The sequence below is a fragment of the Strix aluco genome, chromosome 4 (genome assembly GCF_031877795.1).
Source record: "Strix aluco isolate bStrAlu1 chromosome 4, bStrAlu1.hap1, whole genome shotgun sequence".
Classification (NCBI taxonomy): Eukaryota; Metazoa; Chordata; class Aves; order Strigiformes; family Strigidae; genus Strix; species Strix aluco.
Genome location: NC_133934.1, coordinates 80,087,011 through 80,104,135, shown reverse-complemented (window position 1 = coordinate 80,104,135; position 17,125 = coordinate 80,087,011). Strand labels below are relative to the sequence as shown.

General features: G+C 37.9%; 1 protein-coding gene across 3 annotated transcripts; it reads right to left on the bottom strand.

Moving 5' to 3' along the window:
• Positions 1 to 241: 241 nt before the first annotated feature.
• Positions 242 to 17,085, bottom strand: ABCE1 (ATP binding cassette subfamily E member 1). Of its 3 annotated transcripts, none has more exons than XM_074823746.1 (18): positions 16,948 to 17,085; positions 11,016 to 11,183; positions 10,627 to 10,712; positions 10,013 to 10,110; positions 9,502 to 9,619; positions 7,389 to 7,526; positions 7,152 to 7,221; positions 5,952 to 6,048; positions 5,284 to 5,373; positions 4,559 to 4,680; positions 3,667 to 3,888; positions 3,125 to 3,184; positions 2,981 to 3,039; positions 2,699 to 2,809; positions 2,462 to 2,604; positions 2,252 to 2,374; positions 1,009 to 1,120; positions 242 to 774 (listed from the first exon to the last, which is right to left on the bottom strand). In XM_074823746.1, exons 2-18 carry the CDS (start codon positions 11,116 to 11,118, stop codon positions 727 to 729), a joined length of 1,800 nt encoding a protein of 599 aa, XP_074679847.1. In that variant the 5' UTR covers positions 11,119 to 11,183; positions 16,948 to 17,085; the 3' UTR covers positions 242 to 726. The 3 variants fall into 3 exon arrangements, with proteins under 3 accessions (XP_074679847.1, XP_074679849.1, XP_074679848.1); XM_074823748.1 differs by lacking the exon at positions 16,948 to 17,085 and adding an exon at positions 16,887 to 16,905; XM_074823747.1 differs by lacking the exon at positions 16,948 to 17,085 and adding an exon at positions 16,498 to 16,787.
• Positions 17,086 to 17,125: the final 40 nt, after the last annotated feature.

Sequence of the window (17,125 nt, the reverse complement as noted above, 5' to 3'; positions counted from 1 at the left end):
AGATTAAAAGGATTTTAATATTTTCTTTACAACTTTATTTAACTGATTATTCTGTAACTAGGTTTGAGAATATGTACAGGGACAGATGACTGAAAAAGGCAGATATCTTCCTTCATATTGTTTGTATTCCATTTTTTGGTGTTACTGTAGTGTAAGAAAAGGTGTGCGTGACAACATCATATAAATAAATAGGCTTTTGAATTAGTAATTCAAGAAATTTTGCACTGTGTCACAGAAGAGCTGTAAGTTAGGAGGATATTTATTTATGAAACCCTCATCCAGAGAGATTCAACCTTTTTAAAATAGGAGTTGCTTCTGTAGCTTGACATACCTGGTAAGCTTCCCTTTTATACTGAAAACAGCTTGAAAGACTTTTAAAATTAAGAGGAAGTGCAGTCAGTACTTGTTACATGAGTAGGATATACTGAATTGAAAACCTCCCTTAAATTTTGAAAAATCAGGCGACTCATTTGCGCAATTTCAAGGTGGTCTATTTTGAAAATATTACACTGAGAATAGGGCTGTGTCACCAAAATATAGAAAGTGGCAGTTTTACTCAGACTAGGATTTACACTGCTACTGGTCTTGGATGTTACACGCAGCAAGAGATTTTAAGCTCCAAAAGATTAAGTGTTCTAAAACCCGATCGAGCCTTCTCATCCACAAATATTTAGATTCCAATAGCCATTTCTTTGTGCCAGTTACAAAGATGCTCAGATTCAATATTTAGTCATCCAGGAAAAAGTAGTTTCCACTCTTCTTTTGTTCTACATCCTTGAGAAAAGAAAAAAGGTCAATGTTACTTAGTTGTCTTTGGCAGACGTGGACATAGCTGAAATAAAAGACACTTATCTAAACTTCTTTCTACTCCTCTTACTAGTCATTCCACATGCTGTTTTCCAGCACAGTAGAAGTACCAGGTTAGTCTTAATTTTGTTCCATATTTGAAAACCCAGCTTTATGTTAAACAGTCATGGCTTCTTTACTGTAAAGGGGCTTCTCTCTTACCTTGATTGAATTGAGTTTGTTTATTCTTGGTCTGTAATTGTTGGGGTCTCTTCTAAAAGTGATTTCAAGTTGAGATAAAAACTTATTCATTCCAGCCAAAAGGGTCTGCGGACTGTTAAGAGAGAAGAACATTCCAGCTCAATTCTCAGAAGTTCTATACTAACAGGTTAAAGGCAGCTTCGATCTCCATCCTGAGCTCACTGGGGTCTGGTAACACAAATGCGAGCTGTAGACGAGGTACCAGGATGTGCTGCTACATTTCCAATCAAATCATGGTCTCAGACAGGGAGTCGTAACTGCTGCACTTATCTTTCAGCAGTATCTCAGCCTGGCACTACAAGACTCCAGGCTGCTACCTCCACATGATTTTTACTTTGTATCCACACCTGTGTGTGCTGGAAATTCCACATTTAAAATTCCAAGGAAAAAAAACAGTTGCACCATCAGCAAGATCTAACAATAATCTTCATGTATACTGATGCTGAGGAATGGTTATGTGATTGTGATTTTTTTAATTCAAAGAAGTCTGCTCTTGGAAGGAATACCATCAAAACCAGGCTAGCCCTACTGCTAGGCCAATGTGTTTACTTCATCTGGCTCATGTTAAGTACTTAGTAATTACACTGTTCTAAAAGCCTGGTTTCTAATAAGCCTGCTCCTCAAAAAGTCTCTGTAATTTATGTGAAATTATTGACAGGAACAAAAGCAGACATATCAAAAGGGCCAGCTTTGAGAGTAAAACTCACAGATCGGGCCCATGGCATGTTGCTGTCAAGCCCTGCACTTCATGAGATTTGCATGCACGTCTCGTTAGTACACCGCTTCCTTTTAATACATCTGAAAGTTATTGTCATAAGCATAATTTACAATTGATCCTTTTCTTCATTCCTTACACTTGATGCCACTTATTTGTTCTTCTCTGATTGTAATTTAATTGGTGTGCAGTCGCCTAAGACTAGTTGAAGCCAAGAGCTGGTCTAGTTTTAGAGGGCTTGGTTAAGTCCTCCAGCCAGGCCCCAACTCGGTGTCTAGGCAGCCTCTGACTGTGGGTTGATCCCATTTTCTTTTTCTCGCTTCAAAACACAAGCCAGAACGCCCAGGACACTCTTGGATCGCTTTAAATGCAGCTTAAATTTCCAGAGTTGGAGATACTTCATCTCCTTGTTCTTGTTGCTTCTGATAAACAGTTTATTTCTATGTTGTCCTCCTTTATCTTGATTACTAATCCAAACAAGTCTCTTACCTGTTCGCAAGTGTGTTCTTGGAAGGAATACCATCAAAAACAATCACACGATCAGCAAGATATGTAGCCATGATAAAATCATGTTCTACCACAAAAGCTGTTTTTTTAGCATGGAGAATGAAACTGAAATAGAGAAAAAAGAAAATGAATGTAAACTTCTTTTAAAACTAGTGAGAATTTCAGTTATTTTTCCCACTGTGTATACTTTACCGTTTAATGACTCTAGCAGCCATCAGACGTTGTTCAGAGTCTAAATATGCTGAAGGTTCGTCGATTAGGTAGACGTCCGCAGGTTTACCAAGACAGAGAGCTAATGCAACGCGCTGCAACTCACCACCAGACAACGTCTGAACCTGTTGGGGCAGGGGGGAGTAAGGCCAGATTTAGTTCAGGTACAGGTAGAGAAAGAAGAAAAACAGTCAGGATATTGTCTCACGCAATGAATACCTCCTGGTCGATGATGTTTTCTATTTGAAGAGGTTTCATCACATCAGTTACAAACTGGGGGTGTGTATAGGCATCTCTGATCTTCTCGTGAAGTAGCTGACGGACACTTCCCTATTAAAACAAAAACGCTGCCCCTCAGTTTTATGCAGCATACCACAAGAAAATGTGAAGAAATAGAATTAATAGAGCTTTTTGTTCCAGGCATAAAGAAATTCTACCTGCGTACTAAGAACATGGTTTTTGTAGCAAACACAATACTTAATGAATAAGGCTTAAACGTACCGTAGATTTAGGACTGATCTTCTGTGGTTTGTAGCTGACGTTTAGAACTGGGACCTCACCTATGAAAAGATAAAACTTAAGAGTGAAAACAAGAGCCTTTCCAGTATGTTCAAAATAGGTTTCGACTAAGGTATTAAGCACTACCTCCTTCATCAGGCGTAAGTCTTCCTGCAAGCATTCGGATAAATGTAGTTTTGCCAGTTCCTAAAATAAAATGCAAGTTACGTATTACTTTGGACTTTTTAGTAACTTAATCGTTAAAGTCACCAATACAAAAAAAATACAGGCTTAATGAAGCATACATTTTAAAATTAGACTGCTTTGAGAATTCCTGTATTTGCTTTCAGCAAGCAGCATTTGCTGTTACTTGCTTTTTCAAATGGAAGAGTCAGCTCAAGCTCCAGTAGTCTAGACTTGTGGCTGAGCTCACCAGGTCAACCCTCATCTTGCCAATCTAAGTTCTTAAAATGGGGTAAAAGACAACCACAACGGCATCACGACCACTCAGTAACTCCCAGTTCCCGCTATTCAGAAAGCGGGATCCTGGCTTGACATCTTTGCTAGGAAACAAGCAGTTCAACCTGACTCAAACCCAGTAATTTTGAAGCCTGGCTCCCAGGCTGCAAAAGGTCTTTAGGAACATATTTAGGGCTGTAGAAGCAGTTTCCAACAAGAACTGCACTTACCGTTTTCCCCCAACATCACCATAATTTCAGAATCAGTGAATTCTCCAGCTACTATGGATAGTTCAAATTCTCCCATCTTTTTTTTCATTCCTGGATATTTGTACATACACATCTTTTTAACCTCTTCTTCATTCGCTGTCTCAGCCACTTTAAATACCAGAGATGCATCTCGAAACCTTAGATTTTCTGTTGGAACGTAGCCATCTAAGAAAATGTTTATGCCTACGAAGGGAGGAAAAGAGATCATTAAACAAGGTCTACAACAAAGCAAGACAAGGTGAATTTCAATGCTTGGCTGTAAATTCCAACCAGCTCAGGAGAACACTGCATTTTAAATAGCAAACCTCCTATTTGAAAGTGTGTACATTATGCAAATTGAATGAAGAAGAATCTTACTAAAATTACAGAAAGGCTGTAGAAGCTCTTCCTGAAAACCTAGTATTAGTAATGTGTGTAGGGTTTAAAGAAGCTACTGCTGTTGGACCCATTCTCACAAAAACATTTGTTACGGAGTCTCAGTGCTAGAAGTGTGGTGAGTTCAGTTGAACACTACGTACCTCTGCACTGGGCAAACTGTCTCCTGCCCTTTCGCTACTATTTATAGGGTCTTTTGTGTAACTCCACTGTTTACAAAACACCTGCAAGTATCAAAATCATGTCCATAGCAAGAGACAAGGGGCATTTCATAATATTAAGACTTCCTGGTAGAGTTATAAATTTAGGATCACGTAAAACAGAAATTCTGTACAACATAAACCAGCAGTTTTTTAGTTACTGAACTGTAACAGGAAGAAGACAAGTTCATGCAGTAGACAACCAGCATTTTGGTACCTTTTTTTCTTCCACAGATATTTTTGGGTATGTTTAAAAAGAGAAATATGGCAAGAATTACCTTCTCTTACGCTGAAAGGCATAGTAACAACACCATAAGCACTTGGCACACCATACAGGCAGCAGATAAAGTCAGAGAGATAATCTAACACACTTAGATCATGCTCTACAACAATAATGTACCTGAAAAATAGAGCCAGAGAGATGCTTTTATACTTCAATTCAAAACATTTTTCTTTCTTTCTTAGTCTAGTCTTGCATAAGCAAAAGCTATCAACATGATTTTCATTTAATATAGTTTCTTAGCTTTATACTAAATAACAACAGAGTTCAAATCTCTGATAAGCATTTTTTTTAAACTGTCCAATAAACAGACACTGTGAATGACAAGTTCAAAGTCCATCTTCAGTGGAAACTGGCAGCTTCTTTATGTATGGTAAGTGGAAGCATATTGATTGACTGGAGTGAAAAATAGCACATCTTAAGAAAAAAAAAATCTTTGTGAGAAGGGGATGGAACAGCAATATTCAGGTGAAAAATAACCACCTATATTTCACATTCTTATTACAAAATCTACCCCAATGCTGAAATAGTAGAGAAACTATAGGAAATAAGTTTCCAAAATGCAAAGGAATAGAATATTACTGACTTAGAATATTTTAAACATCTATTAGTGTACCATACTGAGAAGTCAGCTCTTCTAGGGAGATGGACTGGATGTTTCTTCCCTCTGTAAACAGTCACCTATTGTTACAGTCTAGCAAAACATTTAAAGGTTGTATTTACCTGTCAGGGTTTATTAGGGATCGAATAGTAATGGCAGCCTTCAAGCGCTGCTTGACATCTAGGTAGCTAGAAGGTTCATCAAACATGAAGCTAGCCCCAAAAGAAAGAATGAAGACTTAGTAATGCAAGATTTCTACATATTCAAAGCTAATACTAACATTTCAACCATTAAATACAAATAAAACATTATTATTTATATTGAGACAAGAGAATTATGTACTGACACCTGCCTTGAATCTCTGACGACTGTCATGTGAAATCGTTCAATGGTTCGAGTTAAGTATTAATTTGCCAGAAGCTCTGGTAAAGTTATCAAACATTACTAGAAATCATCAGTAAGGAATCCTGTGCATTCAGTTCTGATTCAGCTTAAATCTAACATGAACTGAAGAGTGCAAAAATTCTTTAGGAGACTGGAAGACAGACGTCTTCCAAAAGAGAAAAAAACCAACAAAACAAACAAGAAAAACCAGTCAGATGAATTAAAGTATAAAAACCCCAGAGGTTATATAGCAAGTAAATATGGGTTGGTAAAAACAAATTATTTTTTAAAAATACTTTTGTTTAAGTATTTTAAATAAAAGTATTATTTCTAAGAATAAATTAGAGGACCGTATTCTGAGACAGATCATTAGAAGCAATGTGTAACAGAAGTAAATTAAACATACATATCGGCCTTCTGAATGCAAACAACTGCACAAGCAAATCTCTGAAGTTCTCCTCCTGAAAGGTCCTCAACATTTCTTTCTTTCAGATGGGTTAAGTCTGCAAATAAGTGATTCATTTTAGATATGTTACAACCAACACACCAATTCATATTTTTATTACCTACAGAAACATGTATAATCACAGCAGACATCCTACACAGAGGAAAAAACACAAAGTAGTGTTCAGTTTATACAGCAGCATCATAATGCTATTTGTAAGTCACAGCTTCTCTGCAGCACTAGCAGATTAATTTGTATGGCTGCTTCTTATTATGCAGAAGGATTACTTTTCTATTTGTTTTTCCACCATGTATTTGGTAAAGATTTCTGGTCCTAAAAAGCAACCATACCAGTTTTCAAAGTGTTTCTTGTTAGACCTGGCTGAAGAGTTTGAATTTTCAGGAAAATCAAGTCCCCCAAACATTAGATGGGCAAAGCCAATATTTTCTCATCAGAATATACGTTTCAAGAATATAGTATTTCACTAACAAGTTAAGTGGGAGCCAAAGACCAAGCTCTTGGTGGCACAATGCAGCCCCACCTTTACCACTCAGCTCCACAAAAAAGAACCCTGTTGTGAATTTAGTGACACCTAAATTAACACCTAAATTTAGAAACAACTAAATTCACAACACCTACAAAAAATTACCAGGGCTGGGCTATACAGATGTTGTTCTTAACTGCATTGTTCTCAGAAGTCAGTACTACTCCCATTATAATTAGCTATATACAACTATTTTTTGGTAAGAAAAAAAACACATTTTTTTTGGTACTTGGATAATATTTGTTAGATGCAATGGTTCTCACAAGAGAGGATGCTAAGATTTTGCCAGAGTTGTGAGCAAGCATGAGCAGCAGATGGTAACTGGAATTTTTCCAGATTTAAAAATAAACTTTTTCTACCATGAAAAAAACACTGCATTAGATTCTGTTAACTAGTATCTATCAATTAGTTTGCCTTTGCCACTAGAAACTATTATCTGCATTGGTTCAGACATGCTTACAGCAAGTCCAAGGCTTCAAACTAAATAATCTTTACTTTTTTCTCTTTTTTTAACTGGTATAATTTAAATCTACTATCACATTAGTAGTACCTTTATTTTTTTCAGTAGATACGAGTTTCTCAAATGCTTTGAAGTTTGACTTTACAAAACTACTTACCAAGCTGCTGACATACAACAGTTTGCGTCTTAGTTTCATCCTTCCTATCCAGAATTGATCCCACTGTTCCCTGCATGATAGATAATAAAAAACCTCTCAACATTATTTCAACATTAAAAATTTCAGACAGTAGTGGATTTTCGTCATTGAATTATACTGCTAAAGAAAATCTTTAAACACAAGAGAAGTTTTACAGGAGGAGCTCCCAGCCTTCTATTAGCTCATGAAATTTCTCACCTTTGCAGCTTTAGGAATCTGGTCCACATACTGAGGTTTAATGATAGCTTTCAGGTCATCTTCCAGGATCTTGGTAAAATAATTTTGTAATTCAGATCCTCGGAAGTAAGTCAAAATTTCTTGCCAGTCAGGTGGATCCTGTGACAAAATTAAAGTCTGTGTTTAATTTTACCATTCTAAAAACATCATAAAAAAGTCAAATTTTAAAATTCCTATCAATACAGCAAATAAAATATGCTTGCAAGATAAAAAAAAAGCCTGGATAAAAGCTAGTTACCAAACTTATGCTGCCTCTGCAAAGTTTGCATTAAAAAAAACTATAGAAAAATTATAAAATTACAAAATGGAGCTCAGAAGTTCAGACTTTTTTTTCCCCAGGTGCATTGTCACCTGCATTCTCAAGAAAAAGCATTTTAAATTTGCACAAAGGATATCCAAAACAGTCCTTAAACAGTTAAGAACTACAAGTGAAATTACTTCATGGAGAAAATTACAGTATGGATTAGTCTAACTGCACTTATTAGCTATGTGATCTAGCTACTCCAAAGGAAAAGGGTTGGACTGATAAAATCAACTTGCGCAAAAGACGCAATAAAATCTGGTCATTTTCTCTGCTTCATTTCCAAGAAAACAGAAGGAGAAGACAAAGGAAAAATGACAACCACAAAAAAAGGAACTGTTGAGTGCAATCACCCAGGAAGAAGTCCCAACTGGTACAGTTCTGTTTTACGCAGCATACTACTCTGGATGGTGCCAAGCTAATTATTTTGATGGTAAACACTACAGAAACAGAGTGCCACAGCTGTATGTCCAAACCAAGCGAATACACAGAGGAAATGATTCCTAAGTTTTAGAGCAGAAGCAACACGGAAGATTCAATTCATACCACACGTTTCTGTGGTCATAATGATTTGGCTCTTCACAGGAAAGTCTGATTTTGGAAGCATGGTAATTCAATTAAGTACACATTCAGAAAGTCAAAAGTTTTGCTATTTCTGCAATACTACCACCTGAAACAAGAAGTCCACAAAATAATATAAACCAAACTTGAAACAGAATGGAAAATGTAGCTGGGAAATGATTATTTCTTTGCAGTTTTAAGGGGCAGCCATGAAATGAATAATTTATTAAATTGTTACTCTTTCAGGTAAAGAAACTGATGAAGAAAATTTGAACACACTTGTTCCTACAAGTCCTTCTTGAAGGACAAAAGCAAGCGTCAGAATACAACTGTCAACACAGGATTTGAAGGTGAGAAGGTGATAACTGAAATACTGTTTTATAAGAAGAGTCACAATAGTTATTATTTATGTCTTTTATCTAATAATATTCACTCTCTGGAGTAGTGCTAGGTAAACAAACCCCTGTAAATTACTTTGCTTGCTGGCTGCATGGTTTGACTTAGGGTAAATACACAGGAAACTGGATTATGATCTCCCATGAAGACCAGTAGATCACAAGTTGTTCTATGTCTGGTTCTCAAAAAATACTATCAAAATTTCTAAGTATCTATCAACATGAAGAAACTAAGGATTTTCAGAACTCAGTATTGAAGTGTACAGTGGGAAATACCTTCAGCAACAACTTGTAATAACTACACATTTTATAAGAGATCATCTTCTAAAGAATCAAAGATAAAAAAGCCTAAGAGATCACAAGGACACATGGAAAGTGCTCACAGAGACTAGAGCTGTTCAGCTAAAAACAATGTTGAACTTAGAAGAAACTTCAAAACTTGAGCTACCTAAATCCCTTGGTGGGGAACAGGTAAATTGTGCAGGGGAAAAAAAGCTGACATTTTAAAAGACTGGTATGAAAAGAAACCTTAAGTGTGACTTAAAGACAGAAACCTACCTCTGAAATTTATCTGTAGTGAGTTACAGTTATAATTGGTATCCTTATCTTTCTTGAAAGATACACAGAATTTGCAAAAAAGCCTTTCTTACTAACATCCTTCTACTATTGTTTCTGTGTGGAGCAGGTCACTGGCTGCTACTAGGGAAAGTGCCAATGTCCTCACAAATTCTATCACGTTCACAAATACAAAAATTCAGTAAAAAAATACAGCCACAGCTATCTATAATGCCAACTCTATGTTATTGCTGATACATACATCATATTTTCCAAGATTTGGCTTCTGTTTTCCTGCTAAAATTTTCAAGGCAGTTGATTTTCCAATACCATTGGTTCCAACCAGTCCCAGCACTTCACCTGGACGAGGGATAGGCAACCTGTACACAACATTGATAACTTTGGATTATATTAATGCCATCAGACACCAACATTTGGTGGTAAAGTAAACATTACAACCTGTTTTCAGACTTTCTGATTATTTCAGCCTACTTTGTTTCCTTGCCAATACATAATTCAGATTAAATCAACATTCCTTAAAAACAGAAGATCAGGACAAAGATTTAAGAGCAGTCTGTTCTTTATAAACAGGAGCTGCATAAAATGAGCACTAAAATTTTATTTCATTATAATACTTTTTAACAAGAAAAAAATAATTAACATTCAAAAAGGAAGCTACTGAGGTAATAACCACAAACACCTTGATGTGCACTATGTTTGGACTATCAAAAACTTTTTTTGACTCTTTTACATTGATTTGAAAAATAAAATACCTGTGAAGTTTGAAGGCATTGGCACAATATCTATGCGTTGTTTCTTTCTCCAGGTTGCTAGGTAAGTTAACAATTGACAAGGCTCCAAAAGGACATTTCTGTAATTGAAATAAATTTATAGATTACTAGTGCACACAAGCAATTTATTAACAAAGTGCTATGTTCTGTAGTGCACCCAGCTGTGCATTTAAATACTTAAAAAAGAACTTGTACCAAACTACTTCACTTTCATTTACATAGTCAACTTTCCAAAGAAGTTCTATACCACAGTTTTCAAGTTAAATAGTTACCAATATAGACTGTCAGTCTGACACACTGCATATATTCTCTAGCTCTTTTACAAAAACATCTTTCTACTGGTCCGTATCTACAGCCACAAACAAACAAAACCAAACAAAAATAAAGCCACAAACAAAAAGTTACAACCCACACCCTGCAACCCAACCAGTTCAGTAAACTGACACAGTACTTTGCTTTCTATAAACAATAACAGTTAGCAAGGTCTGATCATTCAGGGAAACTAAACTGCTTTTTGAAGTTACAGTATGCATTACTAAATATAACGGCATAATAAAGAAATTTTAACACGTTAAATAAAGGAGCCTAATTTTTACCTTGATGCAAATACCACAACCGATACAAAGTGTTTCTGAGATCCATGCTATTTTGCTCTGTGATGTGACTTCTATGCAGAGTTTTCCTGGTGAAAAAGAGTACGATTAACTGAGGAAAGTTTCTGATGAATCACAGTTCTTGCCAGTACTACTAAATTCCACAGAGGAATGTGTAACTGATTAACATTCATGCAACCTCCAGATCACCTGAAGACCTGGAAAGTGGCATAGTTGTTCATGCTTTCAGTGGTATCTCTAAAGGCTTTATGAAACAAAGCATGAATGATAAACAAAAAACTAGCAATTATAAAAGTATTGGGTCCTTCTAGTAGAACATTACCTAAAATGTCTCCAACTGATTACATACTTTGTTAAATGACACTCCTTACCCATTCGAACCACAGGACAACTCTTCTTGCATTCTTGACGGCATTTCTTTGGCTTACACTTGTCATGGTTGACAATAGCAATTCTTGTTAATTTGTCTGCCATAATGCACGATTTAGGGTTAAACACATACACCAGTTATGAGGAGGAATAGCGGGAGTCTTCCAGATCTTAAGAAAGAAAAAAAATCCAAAAGAGAACATAATTACTGACAGCATAGAGAAGAACATACATATCTGAAGTTACTACTAGCAGAGCTCAAAGATGAAAAAAGCAAAATGATTTGATTTTTTCCTCTCTTAAGCAAGATGGCAAACTGGGCGAAGTCTCAGATACAAGTAGTAAGGCTGCTGATGTGTAAATAACTGCACAAATCTTAAACATAAGCATTCCATTCCTTTACTATTTCTCCACTGTAAAATAAAATCATGATTATATCTGAGAATGTATTTGTTTCCAAGAAAAGCATGTCGTAGTAAGAACAGAAGAATCTATACTGCTGCAAATTTCAGTTTCACAAGCTGCCTTGTGTAAAGTAACCCTGTTCATGCTACAGGGTCTGGTAAAGTCAAATTGTGACTACAACTATTACTCCAGTAATCTGATTATAATATTCATTTTGCAAACTCTAAGCCAATATTCTGTATTAAATTATTAAAATACTGTAAAATGTAAACCAGTTTCCAAAGTGAACATTTGTAGTTGCATAGAGAAAAGTAATCCAGACAATGTGAACAGACATACATGATGATGTTTGATTCTTTTAACTCGAGTTTCGTTAGCGTTTGAATAATTACACTTACATTCTGCATTTCCTAGTATAGTATCAATGACTATCATATATTTCAATAAAAATAAGTGAGATTCTTTATAAAATTATTTTTAGAAGAGAAAGGTCTTGGAGCGCTAGATGATGAAATATTCCTGAAATCACAATTAAATGCACTCAAAGAAGTGAGATTACTACTTGTATTCGTCTACATAACTGTGTCTTCCCTTGCTTAGGTATTTGTAATGAACACTGACAAGCACTGGATTGTACTGGGAATTTATGTCAGCAATTGCAGCAGAAGGGAGGGAAGGACAAAGAATTTAAAATGTAAGTCTTGATAGATAAAAAAGGTGGAATGTATTTTAAAGTGCATTTATATTTCCTTTACCATATTCACACACAGTACTGAGAATAACAATAATGACGACTTTATCTTCCTATGAGCCACACGCACCTAAAGACAGTTACCCTCCACTCGCTCCTGCTCCGGAACAACAAAGACAACCGAATTACAAGGCTCTCGGAAGTTTACAAGTTATTACAGATGACAAACTGATTTTTTTTTAGGTCTAAAGAAAGACCATAAATACAGCACAAAGCATCCGCTAAATAAAGTGATGGCAGCTCTACAGATGATGCCAACTGAAAATCATTTCAATTTAATACAATATGCATCAGTAGTTCAAAGACATAATTGGGAAGGAGTCTTGAAATACTTCAGGTTTCTACACAGTCCACATGTGCACTTCCTTCCAAGAAAAGGATTCCAACATTTCTTATTAAAGAAATATTTTCTGTTAGATGGCCGGTTCATCTTTGCTCCACCAACCTAAAGTATTCTGCAGTGGTTTAGAGACTATTTACTACATACAGCTATTATATGAAGAAAAGTTGTGAATTCCAATCTCTGAAAGAAGCAAGAACAAAATAGGTGTATGGCACATTTATCACCTTGAACTCCATCCTCCCCTAAACCCACCTGTGAACTTTAGTTGGAAGGAATCCTACAGATATTACTGTAATATGAAAGAAAGGAAGAGACTGGCATCTAACAGGGAGCAAAGGTCAGAAACGAAGATGTTATTGTATCTTTAAATCCATTATTACCATAGTTATGAATATTTTAAGTGGTTCCTTGTAAAAGCGGTAGTCTTATTTCTCTTTTCAATTTCCAAAGTGGTTTTAAATTGGTGTCTAAAGATATTCTCCATCAGATATAAATGGATGTAATTATTAGTCATACTGCCAACCTTACTGTGGCAGTTTCTAATTTTTTCAATTTTTTTCTCTAGTCTTTTAACATTTCCTAAACCAAAAAGTCCTAATAACATAGTTGGTGTTTTCAAATAAATGACTGCATATTAAAAAAAAAAATTAAAAAGTGATTTTACAGTTCTGCATTGTCAGACTAGATTGACAAAGTAGGGCTGAACATTGCAATTACACCCATAGGTGAGGCCAACAGACATTGAATAATGAATGGGTTTGCAATTCTCACTTTAATACATTTTTTCTTCCATAGAAAACACAAAACTGAAAGTCTTAAAAACTGTAAGGATGTTTGAGTCAGCAATATTCTAGGAGACAGATACTGGGTTTTGTCAGTGCTTCAAATAAAGACCCATTCTTTGGGAATATATCCCAGTGCTTTTCATAAAAGTCCTGTAGTTTGCAGTGCACAGAGTTTTCGGGGGTGAATCACTCACCCTCTCTTTGCTTTCCCAAGGGAAGGGCCTCACCTGGGTCAGCCCGTTCTCCAACAACGTCGGTGTGGCCGAGTACCCTGGGCAGACAGACCGACCACGCTGCCTATCTCCCGGGCAGGGCTTTCCCTGCTAGTTCTCTCAGCTCCAGCTAGCATGGAAAGGATTTCTACAGGTTACAAAGCAAGCTCTAGAAGACAAAGCTGCTGTACCCCAGGAGCCTGCCTCCCCTGCCCAACCTCCCAAGCTGCTGGTTGGGTTACTGCCTGAGCAGTACAGATAGCAGACCAAACTCCGTCCTTAGCCATCCACCCTGGTCTGGTGCTGGGTTTAAAGCACCAAAGCAGGACTATGGGGTGGGGTTTGCTCCAAGAGACCAAGGCAAATATGGCTTAAAACAATTGGGTTTTGCCACCTACCTCAGCAAGCTTTCCACCCAGTCTTAGTGGGATAATCAGGCTGAAGTTTACACTACTACCCATTGCTGAATCAGATGCGGGTTGGTTAAGTAAGAAAACAGCCTCACATTTTTTTTATGTCTAACTTACTTGTATGAAAAATGCTGATCTGTGGTGAAGAGTTTTGAAGGGGCCACAGAAGTAAGTACTCCAAACCTTTATAAAGTACCTGGTGGGGGGAATAGGCTAATGAACCTGCATGGAGACACACGCTCGTCCCTCCCTGCTCCCACCTGCATGATGGAAGTGTCACTTTATCCAAAACTCTGCACGGTCTTAAACCATTTTCAGTAAAAAATATTTACAACTTCTGTCACTTCTGCAATATTTCCAAGACTGTCCTGATGTTTGTCCACAAGAGAAAAGAATAATTTCTACTTAGAACTGACAAGTCTAGAGAAAACTAAACAACGCTGTCCAAACCCAGACTGAACTCAAGTTACATATTTATATGCAGTTAATTTGGTGGCATTTAACATACCAAATAGGATTGTTTGATTTCAAGGTGCAGACAGTAGAACTCTCCACAGACCTGTGGGTCAGCAACACATACAATATGCATACGCTACAATGCTGCATACCAGTAATTGTTAAGTATAGTCAGCAGTTTAAGGGCAGGAGAAACTGGTATTTAGAAGTTCATATCTGCATTTCTGCTTTCCAAACCATGAACAGAACAAAGTGCAAAAATATTAATTTGTTACTAACTACAGAGTAAAGCATTATTTTGAATTAGTGAATTCTGATGGAGTGACAACAGAAAATCTTTCCAGAACAATGGACTGGCAACACAAGTGAAAGAATAAGAGAAGGAGTAACAACTGCTAGCAAAAAAAAAAGTTCTAAAGAACTTGACAGTATCATTTATTGAAGCCAAAAGCTGTTCATTAAGTCCAATTATGACACTTAATACAAACACTAAAATGTCTAAAACTAAGACACAAAACATGTTATCACAAGCATTTTAAGTCAGTGTTCTTAGGGTCTGACACAGCTGCCGCTATCTCTGACACACCAGAAGAAATTAAAAAAAAAACCAAACATGTAAGCAGACCTTGCTACTTGTCACGAAAAGCAACAGCAATGTCCAGTTTGTACAACAAATGTAATGTACTTGCATTAAGAAATGCTGATATTTATTTCTTTCACAGGCATTAGAATTATATTAGATTTTATTAAGTCGAGTCAATTATGACCCAGAAAGATTTATAATCACATTGAATTATTCAGACATAAACAAAGAAACATTAAAAAAAATTAAACAAAGGCTGAAACATAACCAGAGACAATTCAATTAAATGATATGAAGGCGAGATCTGTGTTCAGAATTGAGGCGTACTTCAGTCACTTTGCAGAAAAACAGTTAATATTTTAACAATTTAATTATATTTTAATAATTTAATAAATTATATTGCATCACACCTCAAAGATAAATGCTGTGGAAGGTAGTGAGAATGAGTAGCATTTACACTTTCCTCTGAAAATAATTAACCTCAAGAATTATCTCTCAATCCATTGCTGATGGACGACATAGAGTCACTCCATAATAAGAACAAGAAAGTTAAGAACTAGAGCACCCAAAGTTTAAATGAAAGACAAAGAACAAATTTTCAAACTGCATATGGGAGATCACTACATTTATAAGTGTTAAAGCAGAAATAATAGCAAATGCTACAAGAACAAACAAAATCTACTGCGAATGAAGAACTAGTCTATGCTTAAGGTTTTGACGTTTGTTTTAGAAACTGAGACAACGTACAAAAAGAAGTTGAAACAAGCCCCAAATCTCCCTACTGTATTTAACTCCTATTACTCATAAGGCACAACATGAATATGAAAATAAATACAATGTTAACATGAAAAAGCATATGGTCAAATATACTGACGCAGCATAATGAGTGGGTGTGTTTAGCTGGTGCTAACAATATTCATTATCACTCAATCTTTAATATTTCCTTTTAACACAAAGTAAAATGCATGGGAACAAACCCATAAATTAGCAATCTACCACAGGAAAATTACAGTATTTCACACTAGAGTTTAAGAAACCATAGCAGAGAAATTGAAATTAGAACTTGAAAACCGTCACAGAAACTTGCAGGTGAAATAACTAAGACCATTCCAGAGAGGCAACACTACCATGGTCCTAGAGAAAAGCCCTGCCAACCTTATATACTTTTTTTTTTTTTTTTTTTTAACACATACCTTGTAAAAAATAGCCTTACCCTACAACCTTATTAAACCTGCAAGAAGTCTTGATCTCCTCGCCACACAAGCACACACGTGGCTATTAACTTTCTCCAAAATAAGGCAAAACACGGCTTTTTCCTCCAGCAGAGGAAGGCCCCTGCTTTCACAGGAGAAAAATTCCGGCTTTCCCTCCCCCGGACCCCGGCCATCACAACGCGAGGAGCCATCCCAGGGTCCCCACACGAAAAGCGATTCCTGCGGCCGAACCCATCAGCAGAAGGAAACCTTTTCCCTTCACTCTGCTGCTGCTGCCCGGCCTAGGACGGCTGACAAAAAGGCAAAGCACTGGAAGATGACGTACAAGTCGCCAGAGAGGACGAGCCGCATGTACGGGCAGTGCCAGCCAGGGAAGGGACGGCCTCCCACCCCTCACGGGCCGCTCTTTCTGCCAGGGCCGTGCCCACACCGGGATTCAACGGGGCGTGCGGCCCGGCTCCCTCTGAGCCGGAGGGACACGGCTTCAGGGCGGCTCGGCGCTGCCGGCCCAGGCCGGGAGTAGCCGGCCCCGAGGCCCGGGAGAGGAGCGGCCGGCTGGCCCCGCTCCCAATGTGGGTGGGGGCGAGTCCCAGGCCCCGGCGCCGCGGGAGGAGGCCACCCCCCGGGCCGAGCCCAGCGGCGGGAGCAGGGCCGCCCGCACGGGAAACCGGCGGCGGCTCCCAGCAGGGGGAAGGGGGGGGGGCCCTTCCTTACCTCCCCCACGCCATGCGAGGAGGCCAGTATCCCCCCCACCCGCCCGTCAGAGGCCGCCTACCGGGAAAAGGAGGAAGAGAGCGAGGCGCCCCCGCTCCCCGGCCGGGCCGCAGCGGGGAAGCGCGTCCCCTGTCCCGCGGGCCGGCACGCAACGTGCTCCCGCCGCCGCCACCCGGCCAAGATGGCCGCCGCCCCCACAGGGAGGGGCCTGGGCGTGCACCATAGAGAAGAGAGGAAGG